Source organism: Tiliqua scincoides, chromosome 2 (genome assembly GCF_035046505.1).
Source record: "Tiliqua scincoides isolate rTilSci1 chromosome 2, rTilSci1.hap2, whole genome shotgun sequence".
NCBI classification, from domain to species: Eukaryota; Metazoa; Chordata; class Lepidosauria; order Squamata; family Scincidae; genus Tiliqua; species Tiliqua scincoides.
Window position 1 is genome coordinate 160,355,007 of NC_089822.1, and position 25,264 is coordinate 160,380,270.

The 25,264-nt window shown below is 45.5% G+C and overlaps 1 protein-coding gene across 2 annotated transcripts in view; it reads right to left on the reverse strand.

Annotated features, from left to right (window-relative positions):
* The window catches only part of SEPTIN9 (septin 9), a 198,299-nt gene that overhangs the window by 134,042 nt on the left and 38,993 nt on the right, over positions 1-25,264 (reverse strand). The window contains exon 1 of one of the 2 annotated variants that reach the window (XM_066615120.1): positions 15,797-16,017. The exons of the other annotated variant lie outside the window; for it this stretch is intronic. Coding sequence (XP_066471217.1) covers positions 15,797-15,851 — 55 coding nt within the window. The 5' untranslated portion in view covers positions 15,852-16,017. Of the gene's footprint in view, positions 1-15,796; positions 16,018-25,264 lie in introns of those variants that run through there. 2 annotated transcript variants of the gene reach the window in all.

The window sequence follows — 25,264 nt, forward strand, 5'->3', positions numbered from 1 at the left end:
TTCAGGACACACTACTCCCTCTTTCTAAATCAGTCACTGAAAATCAGTGGTTTACCACAGTGGTGTCGCTAGGGGTGTGTGGTCTGCACCAGGTGATGAACTTGGAGGTGGGGGAGTGACACCACGACTGGCCAAATTTGTGAAATTTTTGTATAATACCATCAAGTTATATATCATTTGATGTGGAATATCATGCAGAATGCAATGAAATAAACCATGTTTAAATATCTGCATTCTATCAAAAGTTACGGTCAAATAACCTGAAAAGGAAAACACAACTGCCTTATGCAACAAAGTGGATTTTCTTAACAAAACTAACCAATGAGACTGATTGTTCTGAGAGCCAATAAGGTGCTCTTATGGCACAGCAGGAAACCAATCAGTATGAGTCAGCTCTCATTTCCATGTATCAGAGCTCATACTAACACATTTCCATGTATCAGAGCTAATTCAGTTGCACGAGTGCCATAAAGTTCGCCACTGGTTTTCTGTTGGTTACTGGGTAACCTGTACTGTCATTCGTATAAAGTTAACAGGGGTTACACCAACCCTAGTGACACCGCTGCACTGAGGCTGCGCATACGATATTGCAATTTACTCTGTATTGTCTGGTACGGGAGGAGGTCTATCATGATGCCTCTGATTTACGGTCAGCCTCCCATGATATACTATATTGTGCTTTTACACAAAGTACCGTTAGTTGGGCAGACAGAAAGCTACTCCCGGTATCAGGCTTCGCATTATCAGGAACCCACTTGTGCCTGCGCCCTGGCAGCAGGGCCACTGGCTCCCAGAGCCATCCAAAACAGCTATTTGACAAAGACAGCAGCAACTCCTCCTTGGCACCATCGCTGGTTACTTTCTCACTTTCTCCCGTTCCAATGCAGCAGCAACGAAGAGGATGAACAGCAGCTACTAGCATCTCTCCATCTCTGTGGACATAGCAGGATGGTGGTAGCTGCTGCTGTTCCTCCTTTCTGCAGCCACCACCATAATCCCAATGCATCCAGGGGGGGAGGGAGTACAGACGAGCGGGCAAGTGAACTGTGGCAATGGCTGCTGCTGCTTTTCTTCCTTGCCACCACCACACTGGGCCCAAAGAAGAAGAGTAAGCAAGAAGCAGGACAAGGGCTGATGGTAACAAAAGTGAGAAGCGGACAACAGTAGCAGCAATATCAGCCCAGAAGCTATGACCCAGTGTTGCCCGGGCCTGGCACAGCCGCCGCAGGTCTCCTCAGGAGCAGGGGTCTCCTGAAGAGCAGGGGTAGGGAGTAAGTACTGAACAGATCTGGCCAGGCCTGAGATATCAGGAGAACTCAGCCCGATCATAGGGCTGGAAGGGGTGGGCTGGGCTGCGCTGGCTGCCGGGTTCATAAGGAGCCAGGCAGCCAGAGGGAGAGGATGATCCTCCCTGGGCTCCAAACCAGAGGAGAGAACAAGGGAAAATTGTTGTCCCTGGAAGGGGCTGGAGGAGCCCTGTGGGGGAACGGAGGGCCCTATCCATCAGGGGCAAGCCAACCCTGGCAAGGCATGAGAACTACCCGACTCCCTGCAGTTCAGGAGTACCAGGCACCCAGTTCCTCCGGGGCCTGGGGGCAGCCCCTGAGAACTCACCCCAGGCTCCAGGTACAAGCCCTTCAGAGGCAGTTCTGCCACAGCTGCCAGCCCAGGACAGCAGGGCTAGTAATCCTTGTCTACTGCCTCTGCCTGTGAGGTGCAACCAGAGAAGGTCTCTATAACAAGGACTATTAACAAAGACTGGTGGACACCAGGGAACCCTGTGAGGTAACAGGATCGGGCACATACCTCTTTAAGGACTAATTGGACCAGTGTGGCTCCTGTGTAGTAACAGGGCCAATGAATGTAAAAGCTATAACCAAAATAAACACTTGTGCCAACCTCTCCTGAGACCCTCTCGCCTCATTATTGGCCCGGGTAAGTCAGGAAAGCCCCGAACTTGCGACGGTAGAGCATCAACCTGTGGGGGAGCTGAGTGGGCCCCTGCCATGGATGCAACACCCAGCCAGTCCAGCTGTATGCACTAATTCAGTCCATTCTATGCTTGCAAGCTGTTTGTGTCCCAAGCTCAGCCAACATCTTCCTGCATGACAAACAAGGATGAAAATTGTGCTAATGTGGGTCAGTCTATCTAGACAACTAACATAATAATGTTGTCGTGGAGCCTCACCACAAGTTACTTTTAGGTGGTACTAAAGAATGAAACCAGGAGAGCAAGAAACTCACACAGAGACAGCTTCCCCCGCCCCCACCCCCGGACTCCTGTGCAATGTTCTAGAATAGCCAAGAAACACTAGTACAGTGGCTTTATTATCTGTAGTATATCATCTCACATGTTCCCATGTATTGGTGGTCAATACTTTTTCAACGTACAAGGAAGTCTAATCCTCAAATATGATGCAGGAAAGAAATATCTTTATACCCTAAAAATATACATATTATTCAGGAACTAGGTCAAGGTGACTGATACCTTTTAAATTTGAATGACTTTTTCACCTTTTGGTCTGGGCCATATCTTTTGCCCAGTGCCACCAGAATGCTGTCACTGTTGTGAGACAGTCAATGAGCTGTGCCTTGCAAAATAGCAAATTGTCAGGATTCTACTGTAGGGCATACAGGTTAATTACCAAAAGCCATAAAACCTCATAACTGCAAGTATCTAAGAATATTTTAGTCAAGGATGGCTTTCAGTTGGCAGACCTCCTAACAATTTCAAGAAGTGACATGGCACGATTATAAAAATACATAAGATACTTCTCTTTGAATAGGTTCAATATTCCAGTGTGGTTTTACTATAAAATGAACTTCCAACTGTAAAAGTCTTACTGGGACAAACCAATGATCCATCTAACCTGGACTTTACAAAAGAGGAAACCCACACAAAACGCGTTGTGATCGAGAGTTCTGTAAAAAAAAAAAAATCCAATAGCACCTTTTCACCCAAAGAAGTAAGGGGGAAAAAAACATTACCTGGCTCATTTTTTCATCTCTAATTTCCTGGGTCAAAAACAGCAATCAACTCCCTCCCACTTGTCCCAAGGTCATATTCCATTTATCAAAATGAATTGATTGCTAGCCTATTACATACATGGATGTGTATGTGTATATATAGATTTAATTTCAGAGAGGCAACATTGATGCAACCATGGATTAGGATAATTCTTTCCAAGTGACATGAAAATTTCAGCCCCTCACTTTGCTGTAAACTAGCTATTGTATGAATAAACTACTGAAACATCCATAATCAGATGGGTAGGATGCATGAAGAGGCAGGGCTAGCCCTTTCATGATGTGACCACTTGGGAAGAAGTCACATGTGACCACATGTGACCACTTCAGGCAGGAGGTGGGGGACCCACTTGCCTCCACTGCTCCTCCTCCTCATTCCCTGAACTGCAAATGGAGCATGTGGGGAATGGGAAATGAAAAGGGGTAACTGAGCAGAAGAGGAAGTGCAAGGACGAGAACTGATGGCGCTCTAACTCACCACTCTCTGTTCTATCCCACTTTCTCTTCCACATTGTCCCTCTCTTCCTATTTCAATCTAGGAAGTGTAAGGAGCAGAGGGTGGCATATCACTAGGTAACGGGAAGCAGCATTTGGCAACCACCTCAGGAAGCAGGAGGCCTTGGGCCAGATCTATGTTAAGTAAGGGCCAATGGATTTGATTTATTCTAGCTCTAACAGGGTTCGGTGTTATAGGAGCCACACTCACAAGGTCAGTGACTGGCAGCCCAATTCTGAGCTGCCCAGTGCCCAGGGCTGCAGAAATGCTGAAAACGGCTGCCGTAGCATCCTGCACACTAATCAGGCAGTGCTGGTGGCTCCTCAAGAGAAGGAAACTTTCGACCCCCCAGGTAAGGCAAGTAGCTCCACAATGGGGCTACTCAATTCTATGGTGACCCAAGGGTCGGTGTAGAATCAAGAGCCTTTGTGTTGAACCAGCAGCCTGACACAGAGGTTCAGGATCCAGTGGAGCAAAGCTCCACTGATCCCCTCCCTCCTGCCCTGCTCCCTCCCCTGGCATGCCTCCTCCCCACCTCTTCTCATGCCCCTATCTACCTCTCCGCCGCCACACAACCACGGAGTGGTGGAGCAGCAGCGGTCCACTGGCACTAGCTCAGCGCCAGCCAGTGTTGAGTTAGTACCAGCACTGGACTGGCGCTGAGGACTGCAGAAATGCCTTACGGCAAGTTTGTGACAGTGCATGCCAGCAGTAAGCTGGCACACACTGTTTAGGATTGGACCTTAGGTTAAGCTCCCACTGCTACATTTCCCCCCCCCCCAAGGGCATCTATTTATTTTTCCAAATATCAGTAAATGGTGACTGCTCACAAGTACAGGAGAGCACTAGTCAACACTACTGAGGCAGGAACTAAACTTGTTCACTGCTCTCGGCAACCCCATTGTTTTCAGTGAGAATCCTATTGTTCTCAAACACCAATTCCTTTCCATCAGTCCCAAACTGTATTCAGTTGACTGTAATCCATAGAACTCTATGAAAATAATTGTTTGTTTCAAGAACCCCTACCTATATGGCCCATCTGCATGGGTTCTGGAACATGCTGTAATGCAAGAGGCCCAGAATATATATTATCCACTTGGAACTTCCCAATTTTTTTCCATTTCAAAAAGTAACCACAGGGTAGGAGAGATCTCACTCTTGGCTGCGAATTCCAACTCTGCCTCCCACTAGCCACTGCCTTCTCACCCTGCTGCTTGCCTTCTCATCCAGACTTGGTTTCTCTTTCCATCTTGCACAATGGAAAAAACCTGCCCATTTCTTAAGCACCAGGATGCAATCAGGACACCATGGTAACCTAGATTTGCCAAGTCCTGCTCTAAGGTCCCTTTCAGCTCAGTAATATCTCTGCCTAACTCACCTTACAGGACTGTTGCAAGAATCAGTGGTGGGAACCCATGTACACCACCCTGAGCTACTTGGAGGAAGAGTGGAATATAAATGTCATACATAAACTAGACAAAACTGAGAGCAAGACAAGTTATTTGGTGGATTAAAGGGCAGAAAGAATGCACAAGGAATGCAGGATCCAAGCAGAGGTCCAACATTTGCAGATTCTCTTCTACACTAAATCCTCAGAAAATAGAAAGTACTTAAAAAAAACACAAAGAATCTCAAGCATTTTTCAGAGGCTTCATCATTTAAGGAATATTTTAATACAGGCCATGCTAATTTGTGCTTAACAACTCAGGAATTATGGAATATGTGCAACATGTCCCCGGATGTAGGAGGCATTCATCATGTTCATATAAATTGGCAACATGTAATTGTATTAACTGCATTTCACTGGAGTATGCAAATGAATATTAGCCCTCCAGGTCCCAGTACTGTCCCAATGTGACCTTGGCGGCTAAAATATTCTCTGCTCCTTTATACCTTGGAGGATTAGTTATGCAAGTATATTAAGGACTATACATTGCAATTCAGCATTAGCACTCAACAAATGGACTCAGGAAATGGACTTTTCCTCCAGAAATCTGTCCAATCCCTCCTTCAGAGATTCTGAGATTCTTTCGATCTTCAGAGATTTTGTAATATTTCATGAACAGGGCCTGACAATATTAATAGCTGTCACAATTTACCCCTGTCTGCCCTTGCTAATTGGGTAAGAGGCACTTTTTCAAGTGGGTTCTCCTTTTTTTAGCAAGGGGAGAGTAACTGGCCCACCTCACCCCAGCACTGTCTGTTCTAGTGGCTGTCTGCTGGTATTCCTTTGCATCTTTTTAGATTGTGAGCCCTTTTGGGACAGGGAGCCATTTAGTTATTTGATTTTTCTCTGTAAACCGCTTTGTGAACTTTTAGTTGAAAAGTGGTATATAAATACTGTTAATAATAATAATAATAATTTCAAAAAGTCATGCAAACAAGCCCTTCCAACCTGATCCAATGCATGTTCCTGTGGTATGGCATGAAGTCAAACATAGCAGCAACCTTGCTGAAGCTAAAGAAGCCTGGGACTAGCCAGCATTTGGATGTGAGATCACCAAGAAACCTTTATCTATGAAATATACATGTAATAAATAAATAAAATGGTTAATCCCACTGAATGCAGTGTGTGTTATTCCTGGGTAAATGTGCACAGGACAGTGGCCTGTCACCTTGACACAGCACCCACACCTGGCAGACCCTGGATCTAGCTATAAGACTTCCATGCCCAGTCAATGGAGCAGCTCTGATTGACTAGGACAGCTCTGATTGTAGGGGTTCCAAAATCAAAAGAGTATCTCCATGATTACAAGAAGAATGCTGCCAAAAATAAAGTGCTGGAATACCTAAAACAAGGGTGACTCCCCCTTTTTTTGTGGGGCTAGGATGTTCCAACCAAGAGGTAACCTTTCACTAAAAGACATCTATTATGTGCTGCAGTTGCCGGAGTCTCTGCTGCACACATCAAACTCAGTGAAAGGTCTCCATTCTACACCACTTGCAGGCATTGAATTTCATATTTCCCCAAAGCCCCAAACAGAAGTCTGGCATGATGTGGTGTTGGCTTTGTAATCAGGAGCTGTCGTTTATTTGGTGCTACTCCTGGGCAATCCGAAACCCTGGCAGGGCGAGGCTGGGGAGCACTGGCATAGGCAGAAGCTGAGCTAATGGGGAGAGGAACTTTGTCAGAAGGCCTGCCAAGCCCTCAGAACTCAGGGGGGCAATTCTCATTCTCTTGCATGAGTGTTGGCAAGGCAGAGCCTAAATGATCTCAGAAGCGGAGAAGAGGGATTGCAGTATCATGCTTTGCTTATTTCAAGGCAACAGAGCTATTGGCAGTAATATCTTGGGATAAAGTTTCCCTCCTTGTCCTGCATATCAGTCCACTAAATGTAAAAGTGAGTTATCAACATAATCACACTTGTCTTCGAAAACAAGATAAAAACAATTGAGACAATCTCTTTAATTTAACTTAACTTTTGTTGGTGCAGGAGTCTGAAATTTGAGCGACACAGAGCACCTTAGCAAACAGAAAAAAAACCATCACTATTTTGCCAGTTAAAGCTAAACCTGACATGAAGGGCACTTTTTTCTTCTTATCCAAAAATGAAAATCATCTGGAAGCTAAAAGCCATCCACCAAGATGCATGACAGAAAATTCTGTAAGCTTTTCAACTGTACTTGCAGAGTTTGCCATTGCTGATCATGGCCATCCTGGAGTCAGAGAAGTAGGGATGGAACACTGAAGCCCCAGAGGCCAACCACAGCATGAAGTATTCAGCTTGCTCTGCCAGACTGCATTTTCCATTCCGATGAATAATAATACAGTCCATTGCAGTTAATAATAAGGTTAATATTAGGCCAGGGTTGACCCTGCGTATGCCTGATCTTGTCTGATCTTGGAAGCTAAGCAGGGTTAGGCCTGGTTAGTACTTGGATGGGAGACCACCAAGGAATACCAGGTGCTATAGGCTTATACCTTAGTCTTTCGAGACTGAAGGTTGCCAACCACAACCATAATAATAATAATAATAATAATAATAATAATAATAATAATAATAATAATAATAATAATAAAGTTTGCAGAGTGTGCAACTTCCTCAGTGGAGAATCCTCTTGTCCAGAGGAAAACGCATCCCCTTTAACCAGTGGATCCCGAGCTGTGTGCTGTGGTGCCCAAGGACACTGCAGCAAGCAAACTCACAGGAGTGCCACAGGATGTTCCCAGGAGCCTCTTCTTCTGGCTCTCCCAGGCACCACCAACTTGGATCGCATGAAGTCTCACAAGACTCCTGTGATCTTGTGAGATTCAAGATGGCAGCACCCAGGAGCACTGGGAAGAAGAGGCCACAACGAAGAAAAGGATACAGGTAAAGTTTGGGAACTGCTGCCTTTAACAATCCCTCTGAGGCTCGTAGCAATATTTTTGATGTGTCATTTTTAAATGGAGAATTATTTCAGAGCCTAAGTGCAGTTCTAGAGATAATTAACATAATTCCAGAATCAGATATGCTACTTTGAGTTTCTGAGCAGGAAGCCAGACACACACACCAGAAGCAAAGAACAGAAAGAGCAGTGGAGATGGGTCATGTGGCCTGTGCATCCATTCACCTGCTTCTTTATTATAAGTCTCTTCCCACATGTGCACACACTCCTCTCATGGGGAAATAAATCAGTGTAAGCATGATAAAATGTTAACAGAGTGCAACCCCAGCTTTTAACTGAACCAGCACTAACACTAGCTTCCCTCCCAGGGAAAAGAGCAGCTGTGGGGAGCATTTTAATTAGCACTGCAACATGGGGTAAAAGAGATAAACATCCTAACCCCACACAGTATTCCTAATTAGGCCACTCCACATGTAGTTTGGCCCTTAGGAATGAACTGTAAGAAAACACCCCTAAGGGGGCAGGGAATAAATGGCTTTAGTTTTCCATTCAGTTCTATGCATCTACCTGAAAAAGCAAGGATAGGACTCTTCCTTTAGTGAATTCCAAGTTGTTGTTGTTATTTATAAACTGCTTTTCAACAAAAAGGTTCACAAAGAGTTTACTGACAAAAATCAAATGGCTCTCTGTCCCCAAAGGGATCACAATCTAAAAAGATTATTCATTGATTTCCTATAGCACAGTGTTTTGAGGACATCAATTTCTTTATCGTTCCACAGGCATCTCTGTTTTTTCAGAGAAAAACATAATTTTACCACTTCCTGCAATTGTTATACTTACTTTGTTTTAGAATTTTAGAACTTAGTTTTCCTGAGGGCGCTTGCCTGTATTCTTACAGCCTATTTTGGCCTTGCTCTATTCTGAAAGCAGCTCCTGATTCTGTATTCCTTGCCAATGAGCACATCAATGGCTAAAGCATTGAGGGCTACTTTATAGGGAATGTCTCAAGCTCCTGAACTGTCAAGCTGCTCACTGCATGTGCAATACAATAAATACAATCCATTCATCAGACTTTGCAGTAGAAAAACAGGCTACTTACAGTTTTCTGCACAGAGATGACACTTGTATAGATTTGTGATTTCTGCAATACACATCATCCCCATTTTCTATTTTAAATTCCAACATTCTGCCTCTCTAAGCCTATTTGCAGATTTTTGCCTTGTACGAAACTCAAGCATTTTTGCTTGCACTTTTCCACTAAAATTCCTTCCAGCACTGTTTTTCCACTTCACTTTTACCCAGCTTTCCTCCAAACTGACTTCACCCTATCCCATCTTTCTTTTACCCTCAAACTATTCTGAATTTGCAGGATTGCATTTTGGGAGTTTAAGGCAGGCCTGCCTTGGCTTTAGCTGCAGCAGTTTATTAGAAATTGAGTGTTGACCCCAGCACTCAATCAATAACCACCCTTCTGTTTTGCTATGTTCTCTGGTACATTGGGGGCTTTTTAGCATTCTGAAGTAATTCACTTCACTGTTTGTGCCTCCCTCATAGCAGTTAATTTGAAAACAATGCCTCCAATGTAGTATCTCAGTACGCAATCCTAACAGCGCCCTAGGCCCGCACAAGTCCTTTGCACCAGCCCAGGAGGGTCACAAACGTGCTGTAAGGCACGTTTGCGCTTCCTTGAGAGTTGGCTAGGTCGGTATGCAGCCTCTATGCCGACATGGGGAGGGAGCCTTGCATCGGCCGAGCTCAGCTGATGCAAGGCTCTGAGGTGGGTGGGAAGGAGGCAGGAGGGAGGCATTCCAGGGTGGGGGGGAGAGCAGGCGGAGGGCAGTCCTGGGGCAGGCGGGGAGCAGGAGGTGGGGCTGGGATCCGACTGTTATGCTAGATCCCAACCCCCACTCCCAAGAAGCAAGGAGCAGCTGGTTACAAGCCGCTCCACTCTCCTCAGACTTGAGCCACCTCAGGAGGTGGTGTAAGGCCAAGGACACCCACAGGGGCTGCAGTGGCTTACCCAGGGGTAAGGGGAAGAGTTTCCTCTTACCTCTGGTTGACCCACTTTGGTGCCCTATCTTGTACTGGATACAGCACAGGCCTCCTGGCCTGCCTGATTTCACATAAGATAGGATTGCACTGTCAATCTATTACTTCTATCTAATATATTGGAAGACACCTACTGTGCCTGCAATTTTTTCTGTTTATTACTGTTTACAGCAGTTGAACTGTGTCAGTACGTCCTTTTCAATGTCCTCTAAAAAAAGTGGATCTTGGGCCCTCTGTCTGAAATCTGTTAGGCACAATTCCTTGGATGGGACTTTGAAATTTATCTTGCAAATTTGTTGTGGATTGTCTGAACTGATGATGTGAAGCATAAGTGGAAGTAGTTCCATACTAGCAGAAACAAAAACAGATAAATCAGGGTCAAAAAAAGGGGTGAATTTTGTGACAACATGAATGCTATTCCCAGCAACAAACACAAACCACATGATCCTCTGACATGAAAATAAAGACATGAACCAATTTTTCTTGCACACCAATAACTTCAGTCTTTCATCAGATATAGTACTTTTTGTTATGCAAATTCCCGTTTCATCAGGATGTTTTAAATTTATAAAGCAAGGATGCACAATCAGTGACAAACTACATTGTCTTCAATGTGCGTAGTTTTGTTTATTAAATAAGATACAAGATATTTGTTTATTAAATAAGATATTGGATGGAGGAGAGGCAGATCTGTTTGAGATCAGGCCATGGGGTGAGGGGGGATGTGCAGCCCAATCCTGAGCTGCCCAGAGTATGGGGCTGTTGTGGTGCCAAAACGGCTGCTGCTGCACCCCAAGCACAACCAGGCAGTCACTGCCGGCTCCTTGGGAGAAGGGGACATTTGTCTCCTTCCCCCAAGTAAGGGAAACAATGGGGCTACTCGACTGAGGCTCTTTAGCCGGTACAGAATCAAGAAGCCTCGTGTCGGGCCACACAGCCCAATACAGGGCTCTGGATTCGGCGGAGTTCAGGTCCATCTGTCCTGTCCCCTCCCACCCCCACCTCCCCTCATGCCCTGACTTACCTCTCTGCCACCAGGCACTTTGTACAGAGTGCTTGGCAGTGGAGTGCCAGCCTCCAATCGCAGGCTCACACTGGGCCAGCTGCGGCCCTGAACCAGAGCTAACCTTCACAAACGTGCCTTACAGCACCTTTGCAACAGTGCGCATTGCCGGTGAGCCAGCATGCACGGCATAGGATTGGGCCCTCAACACTTTCCCCTTGCTGCAATCCAAATGCAGATTTTCCTTTTGCTTTTTGCCCAGAGAGGAAAGCTGACGTTGGCAAATTGCAAATTGCAACTATAGTGAAGACATTGAGTTAAATTCCCCTTTCTGTGCCATTGTGCCAATCCAAGTCACAACATCCTGCCATGGCTGAATATTCAGTACACAAAAATTAAATGAATTGAGACCAATTTTTACGTAACGTATCACTGGCCCTCAGGCTCTCTCTCAACAGTTAAGGCATAACTAATATTGTTAAATGCTGAGTTTGCCCTCTTGTTTGCCTTGAAATGCCTTGCTGGGTCTAGCATTCAGCATTCTTTTGCAAGAATCCAAGCAAACAGGGGGTTTTTAGTACTAAGAACATAAGAGCCCTGCTGGATCAGGCCCAGGTCCCACCTAGCCCAACTTCCTGTATCTCACAGTGGCCCACCAGATGCCTCTAGGAGCACATAAAACAAGAGACCTGCATCCTGGTATCTCCACATATCCAATATCTCCAGATATTTGACAGCAGTCCACTTTCTGCACACACCTGATATCAAGTACACTGCCCACAAGCATGTAGTAGAATTCTGGGTTCCATATAGGAAAAAACACAACCTCATTCTCAACCTCTACTTTTGCAGTGAAATGTCTGCAAGTGCCAAATGGTCATAGTTAAGAGGCAAAAACATAAAGTGAAATTTTCTTTAGATTATCCATTCATCTGAGCAATTAAACATGGGAGAAGACTACTCAACCCTTGTGGAAGATGCAGTGAAAACTTTTGTGATGCAGAGCATGCTGGGTAATATAGAAAATCCTGTTCAGAAGAGTTTCAACTTTCATTTTCCATGACCAGTCTCCTCTGTGCAATGCTGCTCATACACATAGACCACTCCCAATAATTCAGGGATGATGATGAACCAGCTGGGGAGCATGGGAACCTGGAAAAATGTTCCATGAAGCAATTTGCAGTTTACATACAGTACTGTACTAAGAATATTTCATTGGGATGGACTTGTTTAAAAGTAATAGTACCTAGAAACGCACCCCGCCGCACTTGTTGTTCAGTCTCCACCACATTCACAAACGAGATTATTTGTGAAAGTATGATGCTCAAAGTGAGCTGCAGAATGTTCAGTCAAAATATATTTGAATGGGTCAACGGTGCTCAAGAACAGACCCTTATTTTAGGAAATGAAAACAGAATACAGCTCAGATTTTATCTAGAAAAGACTCCCTTCCATCATGGAAAACTGAAAACAATGTGCTCTGAACTTTACTAAGCTGCCAAGGGGATGTGAGGTGGCAGCCAGCCAGATTCAGACACCTCAGTTTTTCCAGCTTCCCTTGCTCTCCAGTACACTATTCAACAGACAAAGTTGAGGATCTCGTGGGCTCCCAAGACAAAGATCAACGCCTACCCACATCTGCCCTCTGAACTCATGAGTAAGGGAGCCACTACTTGTGGCCAATAATTGTGAGTCAGTGGAGATACAGCTGTTTCCATGCTTCAACCATTTCTTTGTGCAGATGAAATAAAAAGCCACCTCTGCCTTTTGAGAATTGAGCATACCACACTTGCCAAGACAAAAGGTGACTGGGTTTTGTGGTCAAGGTCTAAAAACCCAGCTGAACTTCAGCTTTGCTCCAGTGCAAGAGTTCAGAACTATGGAAATTAACTCACTTTCCTGGAATGGGTGGACAAGTAGTCATCCCATTTCTTTGCACTATCCTCCTTCATGATGGTGCGGCTTGTCACTGCCAGTTCCCCCCCCCCAAAAAAAAACTAACTCAAGAACAAATAGATCTCACCAAAGACTACTTATGCTAGAGCTGTGCATACTTTATTTTAAAAACTCAAATTCTGCAGTGACAAAAAACCCAGGTTTTGCAATGTGCAGCAGTCATGCAAAGTGAGCTACTCAGGAACTGATCACCCAGGAACGAGCGCATTGATGCTGGCAGCCAGGAAGAAAACTAGGACCTGGGGAACCAGAACCACCTCTTGGCTGGGTAGACCATAACGCTGAATAATACAAAAGGTTATCCTTAGTGCTGACCACCAGAGAGGACTACAGCTAATGGCCTTATCGGTGGTGGTTCAGAAGCAGAGAACACAGAGGGAGCCAGGTTCTGCCCACTCAAGGAACTCCTGTCATCTTCACAGCAAATCAGGCACAGCCACTAAAATGTCATATTTATTCTGCTTGTTATGGGAAGGGCAAAGAGCTATGCGGGGACAGAAAAGAAAGAAAAGCACCAACTCAGAAAACAAAGAGGAAAAGGAAGAGGAAAGACTCTGTGGTGCACAACGTATCAATTCATTCTGCCCAACACATTTCAATAATAGATTGTCTTCATCAGACTTTGTAGAAATAAAAACACCCTACGTTGTCCAGAAGCTCTGCTGCTCTTGTTTGTATCCCTGATGAAGATAATATTGATTAAAATGTTTTGGGCCAAATAAGTTATTTCATGCACCACAGAGGTTTTCTTCAGAGCTACTCAGGACAATGAAGCAAAACCCACCTCCCCAGCCCAACAGCATCCAAGCTTGCACTGTCAAATCTGTCTTCATGGTTTATTTCTGAACCCGGGGGTTTTAAAGTTCTCAAATTCCATACCTAGTTACTATCAGAATGACACAGTACACAAAACCCTGCTTCAGGTTGACTCATTTGCAGTCTTAAGGCACATCTACATGGAGGACTTCACAAGAGTTCATGTACACTGCCTCCCTAACACCTGGTCCTGCAAAGAAAAAGGTATCAACTCAGGAGCAGCAAGAGCCATGCAATGGGTGGGGGAGACTCCTCAGGTACAGATCTTCACATTTCTAGTTATCCTTCATTTGTTCCTGTAAGTATGGGGGAGGGGTAAGGTACAGAATGCCAGCAGGCTTCATGGCCCATCCTTCCAGGGTTAGTATTTGTTTGCAGCCACAAAGAAAGATCCTGTGACAGCCACCCTGAAACCTTCCAGGGTGTCAGCATAAGGGGGTGGGGGCAGGACTTTGTGAGTGAATCAGCAGTAGGGGGCAGGCTCCAGTTCCCCCCCCCCATATAGACGGGAACTTGTGGGAGGATAACATATAAACAAGGTTTGAGTTACACTGTTAAATCAAAAGGATAGGATGGTATTGCAGGGGTGCACCATGGCTCCCCTGTGGACAGTAAACCAAGCAGGAAAACTTTTGGGGATCCAAAGGCTGTGGAAGTTTAAGACAGTTTTTAAGTGTCTTTCCCTGTTATTTTGCAGAGGAAAAGCTATGCAACACATTCAGATTCAATTACGCCTACACAGATCAGGCCCCTTTATAGTCATAATGTCTTGCCAATGCCATCACACCAGAGAAAACACAACTGAATAACTGGACTGAAGACTGGAATGAGGCCAGCTTTTAGGCCCAATGCCCAGATAGCTTCAACTACACCTCCCCCTTAATCAAACCAGAGGAACCCCCTCCTTTACCATCTTGTAAACTTGTGGCCTAGTTGATCCTCCCTATCTTGAAAGATCAAAAGAAACTGCCAGAACAGTGATGGGAAAGAAACACACCCTAAGCCTTTTGCTGACTCGGCCCTATACATTTTTCAGACTGGGTGGGCATCAAAATATTGTCAAACAAAACAAATGGGAGGGAGGGAAGAGAGAGGGAGGAGACCTTCCAGCTTCATATTTGTCCTGGCCACAACAAACTTCACAAGGCCATGCAGCTACTGCTTTACTTCTCTCTTTCTTGGACTGTGGGCTGGATCAGAGAGAGGGCCTCTCCCTCTCTCCCAGGTCCCAAAGGACCACAAATGCCACACTTTCAGACAGACAAATGCATAACACCATGCTCTCAGAAACAGACATATAGGAATACATTACCCTTCACTAACTAACACAAGTGTTGACAGACACAGGCAAATGCCAGCTCATGCACAAACTTGTTCCTACACACTTAGCATCTCAGGCTACAATCCTATCCACACTTTCCTGGGAGGAATTTCCATCGAGCATAATAGGTCTTACTTTTGAGTAGACATACACAGGGTTGGGCTCTCAGTTGCCCATCAGTAAAACAGGAAGAAAAAGAACTGAGTTCACGAGGATGCTGAGACTGCAACCCTAGGCACGCTTACCTGGGAGTGTGCCCCATCGAAAGTGGTGGGGCTTACTTCTGAGTAAACATGCATAGGATGGCAAGGAAAGAAGACGATTCCAAAGACGTATAACTGTCGTTTATATCACAATACCGTCGCGTTGTCCATGGGCTCCTCTCATTATTAGACCAACCAAGGCAAGCAGCTTCCCTTAAGCAAGAAGACGCCCATTTCAGGGGCCTCCAGCCAGCCTGAACCTCCCTTCAGCATACGAGACCCTCCCCCCGCGGCGATCCATTCATTACCTGGCCAAAACAAAACCAGGCAACCCACCCTCCTGCAGGCCAGGCCCACCAACCCGCGTCCAGGGAGCAGCCAGCTCCGGATTCTGCTTCCTTTCCTAGCCCCGAGCCAGGAGGGAGGCATGCCGCTTGCTAGGAGGTCCACTCCCATCAGCCCCACACGTCTCCAGTCCCTAGCCCTGGGGGGTGGGGTGCCTTAGATCTGGGGAGGGGATGGCAATGAGTGAGCCCCGCGGACCGGAAAGGTGCAGCCACGGAAACCTCTTCCCTGCCCCCCCCAGCTCTACCTACCCTCGAAGTCGGAGATGATCCCTTCCAGGTGCGCGTTGACCGCTGGGTCGGACATCGCGGCGCTGCGGCCCCCCAAAGTTCCCAGGAAGGTCCCGAAAGCGGCGCGGCTGTGCGCCTTTGGACGGCCCCCTAGCAGCCGGAGAGGGGAGGGGTGGAGAGAAGAGAGCTGGCCGGCCTCCGAACAGCTCGCAGGCAGGCAGGCAGGAGCCCCCCACCCCCTGGGCCCGTCCCGCTCACAGGCTCGAATGAATGGAGGAAGGGGAGCCACCGCCCTCCCCGCCCCTCAGCAGTGGGCAGCCCCAGTGCGCCCTGCCTCCCCTCCGCCGCGCACTGCTTGCGGCGCACGCTCGTCCAGCCCAGCCGGAGCAGGGCAATGCTGGCAGGATGCTCGGGACTGGGCTGCACTGCACTGCATGGGCCCTTCTCCGGCAGCCCGCAGGAGTCGCCATTCGGGCCCGGAGCCGCAGAGCGCACTACCTGCCTGCCATCCGAGCAGCCCAGGGGACGAGGAGCTTGCCTAAGAAGATGCTCGGAGCCGACCCTGGGTTCTGGAGCCAGCCACGGTCGGGAGAGTGCTTCTGAGCACATGCAGAGTGCATCTCCCTCAAGAAGTCAACCCTCAAGCAGCCAGTCCCCAGCTGCCTTGGATTATAAATCAGGACAGAGGTTGTGCAGGGGCAGAAACTGAGTGCTGCTCAGGCCCCTGTACAGATTTCCCAAAAGCTGCATCAGGTACATTGTAATTTTATTTTATTTATTTTTCACATTTTTATACTGCCCTTTCTCCAAAGAGCTCAGGGCGGTGTACACAGCTGCTCCCCTCCTTTTGTCCTCACAACAACCCTGTGAGGTAGGTGAGGTTGACAGAAAGTGACTGGCGCAAGGTCACCCAGGAAGCTTCATGGCTGAGGGGGGATTTTACAATCTATGCCATCCTTCTTCCACGGAGCTTGGGGCAGCACATGTTCTCCACCATCACCCTTGATCATCACCACTCTACCAGGTAGTTTCAAGTGAGGAATGGTGTAGGGCAGTGTTTCTCAAACTGTGGGTCAAGACCCACTAGGTGGGTTGTGAGCCAATTTCAATATTTTATTTTTAATATATTAGACTTGATGTTACTATGGTCTGTGACTGCATTTGGGGAAATATTGCAGAACTGTACTTTTAATAAGCTACCATGCGTATGCTTTTAACAATGACAGTCAATGGGACATACTCCTGGCTAAGTGTCGGTAGGATTCAGCCTAGGCTTGTTAAAAATTTGCCTGCTTGATGATGCTACATCTGGTCATGACATCACTTCCAGTGGGTTCTGACAGATTCTCAATCTTATCAGTGGGTCCTGGTGCTAAAAGTTTGAGAATCAGTGGTGTACAGTGAGCCCATCCATGAGACCAACTGAAGCAATTGCCTCAGGAAGCAGATGGGGGGTGAACATCTGCCAGCTTAGCTCCAGTGCTCCTTCTCCTCCTTCCTATATTGGAAAGGAAAGAGGGGCAAGAAGAGGGAAGGAGAGCACTGAGCTCATACATTATAGAGGATGAATGTGAGCCTGGCACACATCAGGTAAGGGGGAGGAGCATGTGGCATGCAACCTCCGGAAGGCTGGCCCTGGAATTGTGATTGGCCTAAAGTCACCAAAGAAGTCATGGCTGAGTTATTTTACTTCGCTTTACAATATGAGGGTTCGGACAGAGTGCAAGAGAAATGGGGTATTTGCAACTCAGCATAGGGTTTGTAGCCAGGCCCAAATGCTCCATCCACTGTCTGACAGTGCAGCTCACTTAACAGTCATTACTGTAGTCCACCCTTTCTCCAAAGAGCTTCATGTGGCATTCATGGTGCAATCTCATTTTTTTCATTACTAAAACCTTGGGAGGTAGATGGAGACACAGGAGGATAAAAGAGAACAAAGGGGCAAAGAACAGCCAGCTTAGAAAGAAAATGGACAATGACTAGAACACACTATGGTGAAAGTACTTAAAAGATGCTGGAATCTGCATACAGTGACAATGCATAGGGGTGGTATCATAAAGAGCACTGTTGTGGCACTAGAGTCATTCCTTGACTAGATGAAAGAAGTGGCATGCAGAAGCTATAGTTAGTCTGCTCTTGCCAATCCTTTTTACTCCTGATATACTTTTATTTAGGGAGGCAGCTGTATCCTATTGTCAGTATTGCTTCATTCACAGTCCAATCCACTACACCACACTGTGCTCTGCTTCAGTGAACTGGGTCCTGTGATCAGTGGTTATATGTAAACATGAAATGTATGTGGTCATATGTATACATGAAGCATGCCACTCCTGTTGTCCATTACCTGCACAGAGAAAAAGCACATTATATACTGATACAAAAATGCGCATTTTGAATACTTTAAAAGAACCTAATAAACCACGCCAATAAATGAGCAAAGATGATAAACAAGTCTTCTGTCAGTAACTTCAATGATTGCTGTAAGTTCTAAACTGGTAAATAGGTTTCATTTATTTGCACATTTTCTCTGGAACTTCCCATGAAATGCCACTAAACATCTACTTAATGCTTTGCTCACACTTTCAACATGCTAAGAACATCTGTTAATAATTTCTAAATGACATATCAAATCTAACTCGTATATAAAACAATGTCCAGTGTTTCTGTAGTGACACAGTCTTTCCTGCACAGGCAAAAATCCCCCATGTTTAACAATCTATATTTTTATTAATAGCATGACACAGAAAATTTGGGGGGAGGGCATAGAGTGGGATTTAAAAAAAAAAATAACTTTCAGAATAGTGCCCTCAGCAGGGTTCTATTTTATCTGAGTGAGGGGAAAAATGGTTCCTGCCACACTTTATAAAATCAAAAAAGAACAAGGGAGTTTTGCCTGCCTTGAATGTTTCAAAGCTGTTCTTAGACTTAAGTTTGGGGCTGTTAAACCACACAATTTCCACTACTTTTTGTTGTTGTTTGTACCTGCTAGGAGCTGACACATTTTCAAAATACATGAATATCATCTATAATAATAATAATAATAATAATAATAATAATAATAATAATACAGGTATTTATATACCGCCTTTCTTGGTCTTTATTCAAGACTTTATTCAAGGCGGTTTACATAGGCAGGGCTATTTAAATCCCCGTAGGGATTTTTACAATTGAAAGAAGGTTCTATCTTCCAAGAACCACAACATTCAGATGTTTCTTTCTGATCTGGTTTCACATTCCGGCCTCCATCCTCCCATGCTCAGAGCAGATGGAATAACTAGGCTCAGCTTGTCAGCTGCTTCAAGGTCGCAGGGTGCCAGTGGCCTCGAACTGGCGACCTTGTGGATGTTATCTTCAGGCAAATGGAGGCTCTACCCTCCAGACCAGACCTCCTGCCCTGACCTCCTCTATGTCAATAATACGTAACATTCTTTGAAAAGAATGCTAGTGCCTGTCTTCCTGAATGCACCTAACTGTGCATTTCAAAACAGAGTGCTTTTTAGTTGCCCTAGATTTCCTACCAGAACTGCTTTCATGGCAGGGCTGGTGTCACTTCCTTATTTCTGACATGCTGTTATTCATGTCTCCACAACCATGAGAGCAAGGGAGAAAGGAACACACCCATCGCACGCTGGCTGCTCAGCACCAACAGCTTTGGCACTGTTTCTGAAAGGAAGCTGATGTTTCCTTCTTGTACAGTGCCAGAGTACAGGCATTAGAGGCCCAATCCATTGTAGATACCATTCCCCACTCTGTGGGATTTTGATAAGTGCTTCTGTCTAATGGAATAAGGAGGGGGCCGGGGGGTCAGCGTTCAGATATTACACCTCTTCTGAGATGCTACATTAACAAGGTGCTCTCACTCTTCTTTCAGACCTCATCTCTTTCCCAGCTTGCATACTAATTGAAATGAGGTCCAAGTACACACAATGGCATTTGCTTACATTCTCTTCATATCTGTGTCTCTCCCTCCTTGGAGCAGAGCATTACTTTTTAATGGTACATTGTAAAGCTTCATGTACACTGATGGCACTACAGAAATAACTACCAGGAGCAGAAATTGATAGACTTACAGAGATTTTGGATCAACAGTGTAAACCGACACAGACAGAGTGATGGAGACCATTCTATGCTTGGTTGAAAATGAAGTTGTAGATGTATACGATAGGGCATTTAGATTAATATATTGTATACATGATAATATATGATACAATCTCCTCTATGGAGAACTCGTGCAAGGAAAGTGCCTTACAGGTAGACCACAGCTACGATACAAGGACATCTGCAAGAGGGATCTGAAGGCCTTAGGAGTGGACCTCAACAAGTGGGAAACCCTGGCCTCTGAGCGGCCCGCTTGGAGGCAGGCTGTGCAGCATGGCCTTTCCCAGTTTGAAGAGACACTTGGCCAACAGTCTGAGGCAAAGAGGCAAAGAAGGAAGGCCCATAGCCAGGGAGACACACCAGGGACAGACTGCACTTGCTCTGTCTGGTGTGGAAGGGATTGTCACTCCCGAATCAGCCTTTTTAGCCACACTAAATGCTGTTCCAGAACCACCATTCAGAGCGCGATACCATAGTCTTTCGAGACTGAAGGTTGCCAACAATATGATACGATAAATGATATTAGAGGCTAAACTAGAAGAGAAACAAGATTAGAAGATATGTATTGATTGATCAGATATATTGATATGATTGCCTGCACCCTCCAATGGTGTGTTTTTGTGTTGTGTATTGAGTTTGTGTTTGCTATGTGCTTGTTTATATTTGTTGTTTGTTTTTATTTTGGAAAATTTAAAAAAAAAAGAATTGACCAGGATAATGCTGAGGACATGTGACGCAGTTACATTGTTAAACCTAATATGGGTATAGACTAATATATTGGGAAACCTGTACCCTAATTGGAAAGACCCTGTTTGTGTGCAACATGGTGTTGCCTGCAATCTTATACACACTTACCTAAGAATAAACCCTACTGAATTCAGTGGAACTTATTTCTGTCTATACATGTAAGGCAATGTGCTGCCAGTATAGCCTGCCATTAAGATATCTCTATGTCCATGAAAAGACTTAACCTAGGATGTATATTGACAGTACCTGTGCAGTTGGCAGCTGGCTCTGTTACAACAGTGAGCCAGGCAGAATACGTCAATGGCCTGCTCAGGTCTGCTACCCATTGACCAAGTCTGTCCACATGACCATGGTGGGGGGGGAGGGTGTGTCCAGCTGGTTGAGCTAAGATTTCCTGCCATTAGAGGAGCCAGTAGGAAAAGGAGAATGTTGATGCCATCATAGGAGAGGGTACATGGCACAGCATGTTTGGTTCAACAGAGGCAAAAATACTAAATGCCCAAATGAATGAAAAATTTTGCTAGGTTTTCTGTGCCAGTGCAGCATCATTCAGCAACTGCAGAAAAGGAGAAGTGATGGGTGGGGAAAGGCGTAAGCATACTCATTACTCAACATGGCGTCTCCTCTCCAAATCCTGCCACCTTCTCAAAGCTGCCTCTAATAAGCCCTGCTGGATCAGGCCAAAGGCCCATCTAGTCCATCCCACAGTGGCCCACTAGATGCCTCTGGGAGCACTCATAACAGCATGTTGCCTGTACCCTGTTGCAACTCCTTTGCATCTGAATTCAGAGATAGGCCACCTCTAAAACTTGCAGATTGCATATATTCATCATGGTTTATTACTTGTGGTGGACTTTTCCTAATTTTGGGCAGCCCAGTCCTACACTCAGCAGCTAACACTATACTCAGCAGGTACCAAAATGGCTACCATTGCATCCAGTGGTACCACCAGGGCCACTGGAGGTTTCTTCAGGGAAAGGGGACCTTCATCCCCTTCCCTGGAGGAAAGCCCCAGGCCCAGCAATGGGGCTTCTCAAGTTTATGCCAGCTATTTTGCTGATGCAGACTTGAGAACCTTAGTGTTGGTCTTTGCAACCTGACACAGAGGATAGGATACAGCAGAGCAGGGCTCTGCCTGTCCTATCCCAATCACGCCCCCACCCTGGAATAACTCCCCCTGCCCCAAGGCCCTTACTGCCACCCAGAGCTCTTACCTTGCTCCAGGCAGCGACCGTCTGGCATTGGCTCAACATCTCTGGTCCCTCCTCTCCAGATGTCACAGATGTGGTTTACTGCACGATTGCAACACCCAGCACCAGTGCTGGAGCTCTGTGCTAATGAACTTGGAGCTTGGCCCGCATAGGATTGGGCCCTAATTCTGTTCTCCAGCTGCAATCCCATGCATATTTATGTGAGAATAAAACCACTACAAATATTCTTTTCTGCTTCTGAGTAGGCAGGCATAGGTGTAGACTGCACATCTATTTGATTGCCATAGAAGAGAGGCACGTGACACAAATACTTAATCTTAGCTAGATGATACATTTTGTTATTTTGTGAAATGTATCTTCCCACAGTATGCAGGAAAGTAGCCACTATAACACCAAGTATCCCTGAGATTTCATAAATATAGAGGGAGAGGAAGTGAAGTAACTGAAAGGAAATCAAGCCTCTTTTCTCTGAATGTTTATTTGGAAAAATGATACCCTTATTTGCAAAGGCTGAGAAACTGAGTGGAATAACAGGAAAATCCCACACCCTTTAGAACCTGGATTAGGGAAACCTAGGAGGGAGAGTCATGTAGCCACATGTTTGCCTTCAATTGATACAAGATCCACTTTATGTTATTCTATTTTCAGTTAAATGCCACCGTGTTTGCAACTGTTTGTGCACAAGATATTGACAGACAGCAATGAAACATCACTGAGAGAAAGAGATGTTGTGCAGCTTGGAATAACATCCCCCGACATTGTCTCTGGTTACCACCTTCACATTTACTCAAAGATAAGGGAAGGGGAGGGAGAAAGATACTCCTGCTGCAGTATGTGTGTGTTGGGGGACTGTAACATGTTTGTGAAAGCAGTGTTTTTCAGTTCTTTGGTCATGAAGCCTCATGGGCAGGGTTGCAGCAATCTTCCAGAGCCTGGGCAAGAGAGGGCTTGGATCCAACCCGATCACGGGACTGCCTTATCAAAACTGAGTTCTTGATATAATCCTGGACGGCCTCTTCTGCTAACTCCTAAGGCTGGCCCTGCTCAGGTTGCTACCTTACATGTGTCTTCATTTGTTTCATTTCATCTTCAGACACAAATGGGAGGGGAAAACAGGGTGGGGAGGGGGTGGTCAGATCAGGTTCCAGGAGGGTGGCAGGATTGGCAGTGGAGCCCCAGTCCCTTTCTTTCTTTGTTGATTGGGGTTGTGGCATGAAAAAGTTGAAGCCCACTGGTGAAAGAGAAAAGGAAGCTACTGGGTTGTTAAAGTAAATGAGACAGAGGGAGAGAGGTGCTACTACAGCATGTCTGCATGTTAATAAGGATGGTTCTTTGTACCCTGTGTGTACGTGCCCGCATGCAAGTGACTCAGAAATTCACATTAACAAAGTCATCTGTCTCTATCCTGTAAAATGCCTGTAATACCTGTAAAATACCTTTACAATGCAAAAATTCTAGACACCTAATTTTTTTTTATATAAATTAATATTGTGACTTCCGCTGTAGTCTGTGGTTGGTTCACTTCCTTCAGTGATTTGCCCTGCATCCGTTTTGAGACAGGCTGAGCCAAACTGGGGGTGGGGGGGTGGGGGGTGGACATATTTCAGAAACAACTTTATGTCCTATAATGTGTAGCCTCCCCCATTAAACAAGGATCATCTAGAGGGTTTGGAAGGGCTACAGATATTCACACATGTACCCAACACGTTCAGCAGTGCTGACAGGTACCCTTCCCAACATTAGTTCTATCCAAAAGAAAACCAGTCTTTTCTTAGTACCATTTCATTGACAGCAGGAATCTCATCCTCAGAGGTAGTAGTGCTCTCCCAAAAAAAAGCCTTTCTGCAGTCTCAAATGGCTGCTGTAGTTGGCAATATTTTTAGGAAAAGGTCTGAACTTCACTGCTCCCCGGAAGAGATCATACAGATAACAATATATGGCTATATCAAGTGGCAGGTGGGTGCAGACAGCACCCTATCCCCACTGGCCACTTCCAAAGCCCCTCATTTTACCCCCACTGGATCCAGTCAGCATGGAGGCAGTGGCTGCAGAGGGCATATGCTGATACACATGCCAGGAAAAAAAGGAGGACAAATTTTTGTATGTGTGCATGCTATTTAGTATGAGGTCAGCTGGCACCCTTTCAGGCAACAAATCAGCTAGGGCCATCTCTAGGTAAGTGTGGATGCATGGAGGCCAAGTTGTAAACTAATACAGAATGTGAAGTTATGTGTTTGCTATTTCCATGGGGTAGAAATAAAGTCGGGTGCCTTAACTTGCAGTCTGAAAGTTTAAATGAGTTTAACTGAAGAGGGTTTGTTTTTATAAATCCTAGAATACACAGTCCACCCGTGTACCTGACCAAAGGAATATAAAGACAATTACCATAGCTTTACTTTCACATTGGCTTTGTTAAAAACATGTTCCAAATGGACACTACCAGACTGCATCACTCCTTGGGGCTGTTTCTTCCAGCCTGGGTTAATCCATTGTCCTTCCTTTCTACTCCTCACAATCAGGGATTTTCTTTTCCAGGAAGGAGAGGCATAATACAGTGGATGGTTGCACAGCTTCAACAAGAGCATCACAATGACACAAAATAGTTGCCATCCACTGAGAGCTGTTCTACACATTATGCAGAATGAAGTGGTAGAATGTGGGACTGTACCACTTTAGGTGTGGGGATATGTGTCATTCATTTGAATTGCTTTCTCAAGTAAAACACTCCCTAGTAAACTAGGACATCAGGGACAAATCTAGGCTAAATATTTATCCCTGATATTCTGGTATTTGCCAAATAGGAAGATTTTTTAAATATAGGGGAACACTCAGAAATCCAGGCTGAAATGGTACAGCCCAAGTTGCCTGACATCCCACTTTTGTCACCTCATTTTTTATAAATTGTAGATTGGCTCTAAATACCTCAGCCCAGAAGACTGGAACATCATTAAGGATTATGGAGGAAAATTAATGACCTGAAATGGTATGGATTTCTGCTTGTTGTCCATGACTACCGAGTGATGTAACTGCAGAACTGGCACCTTATCTTTGCGCACATCCTCTCTGCAGTTTCTGAGTCACTCTGCTCAGAACATTGACTTCTACTGCCAGTAATGCATAAGCGGAGAGTTCTCACTAACCTGAGAAGACAGCCAAGGCCCCAAAGCTGCTCCCTGCAGTACCATCACTGACGTCAATACAAGCTTGCCTGCATGTGGACTGTCAGCTTGGATCAAGAGTAATAATTCCAGAACTGTGGTTGGCTCATGGACCGTACTCAAAGAGTGCTTGTCAATGACTCCTTGTCAACCTAGAGGAAAGCGACACATGGGGTGCCTCAGGGCTCTGGGCCCAGTGTCATTCTCATCGTTTATAAATGACTTGGATGAGAGAGTAGAGGGGATGCTCGACAAATTTTCAGAAGACACCAAAC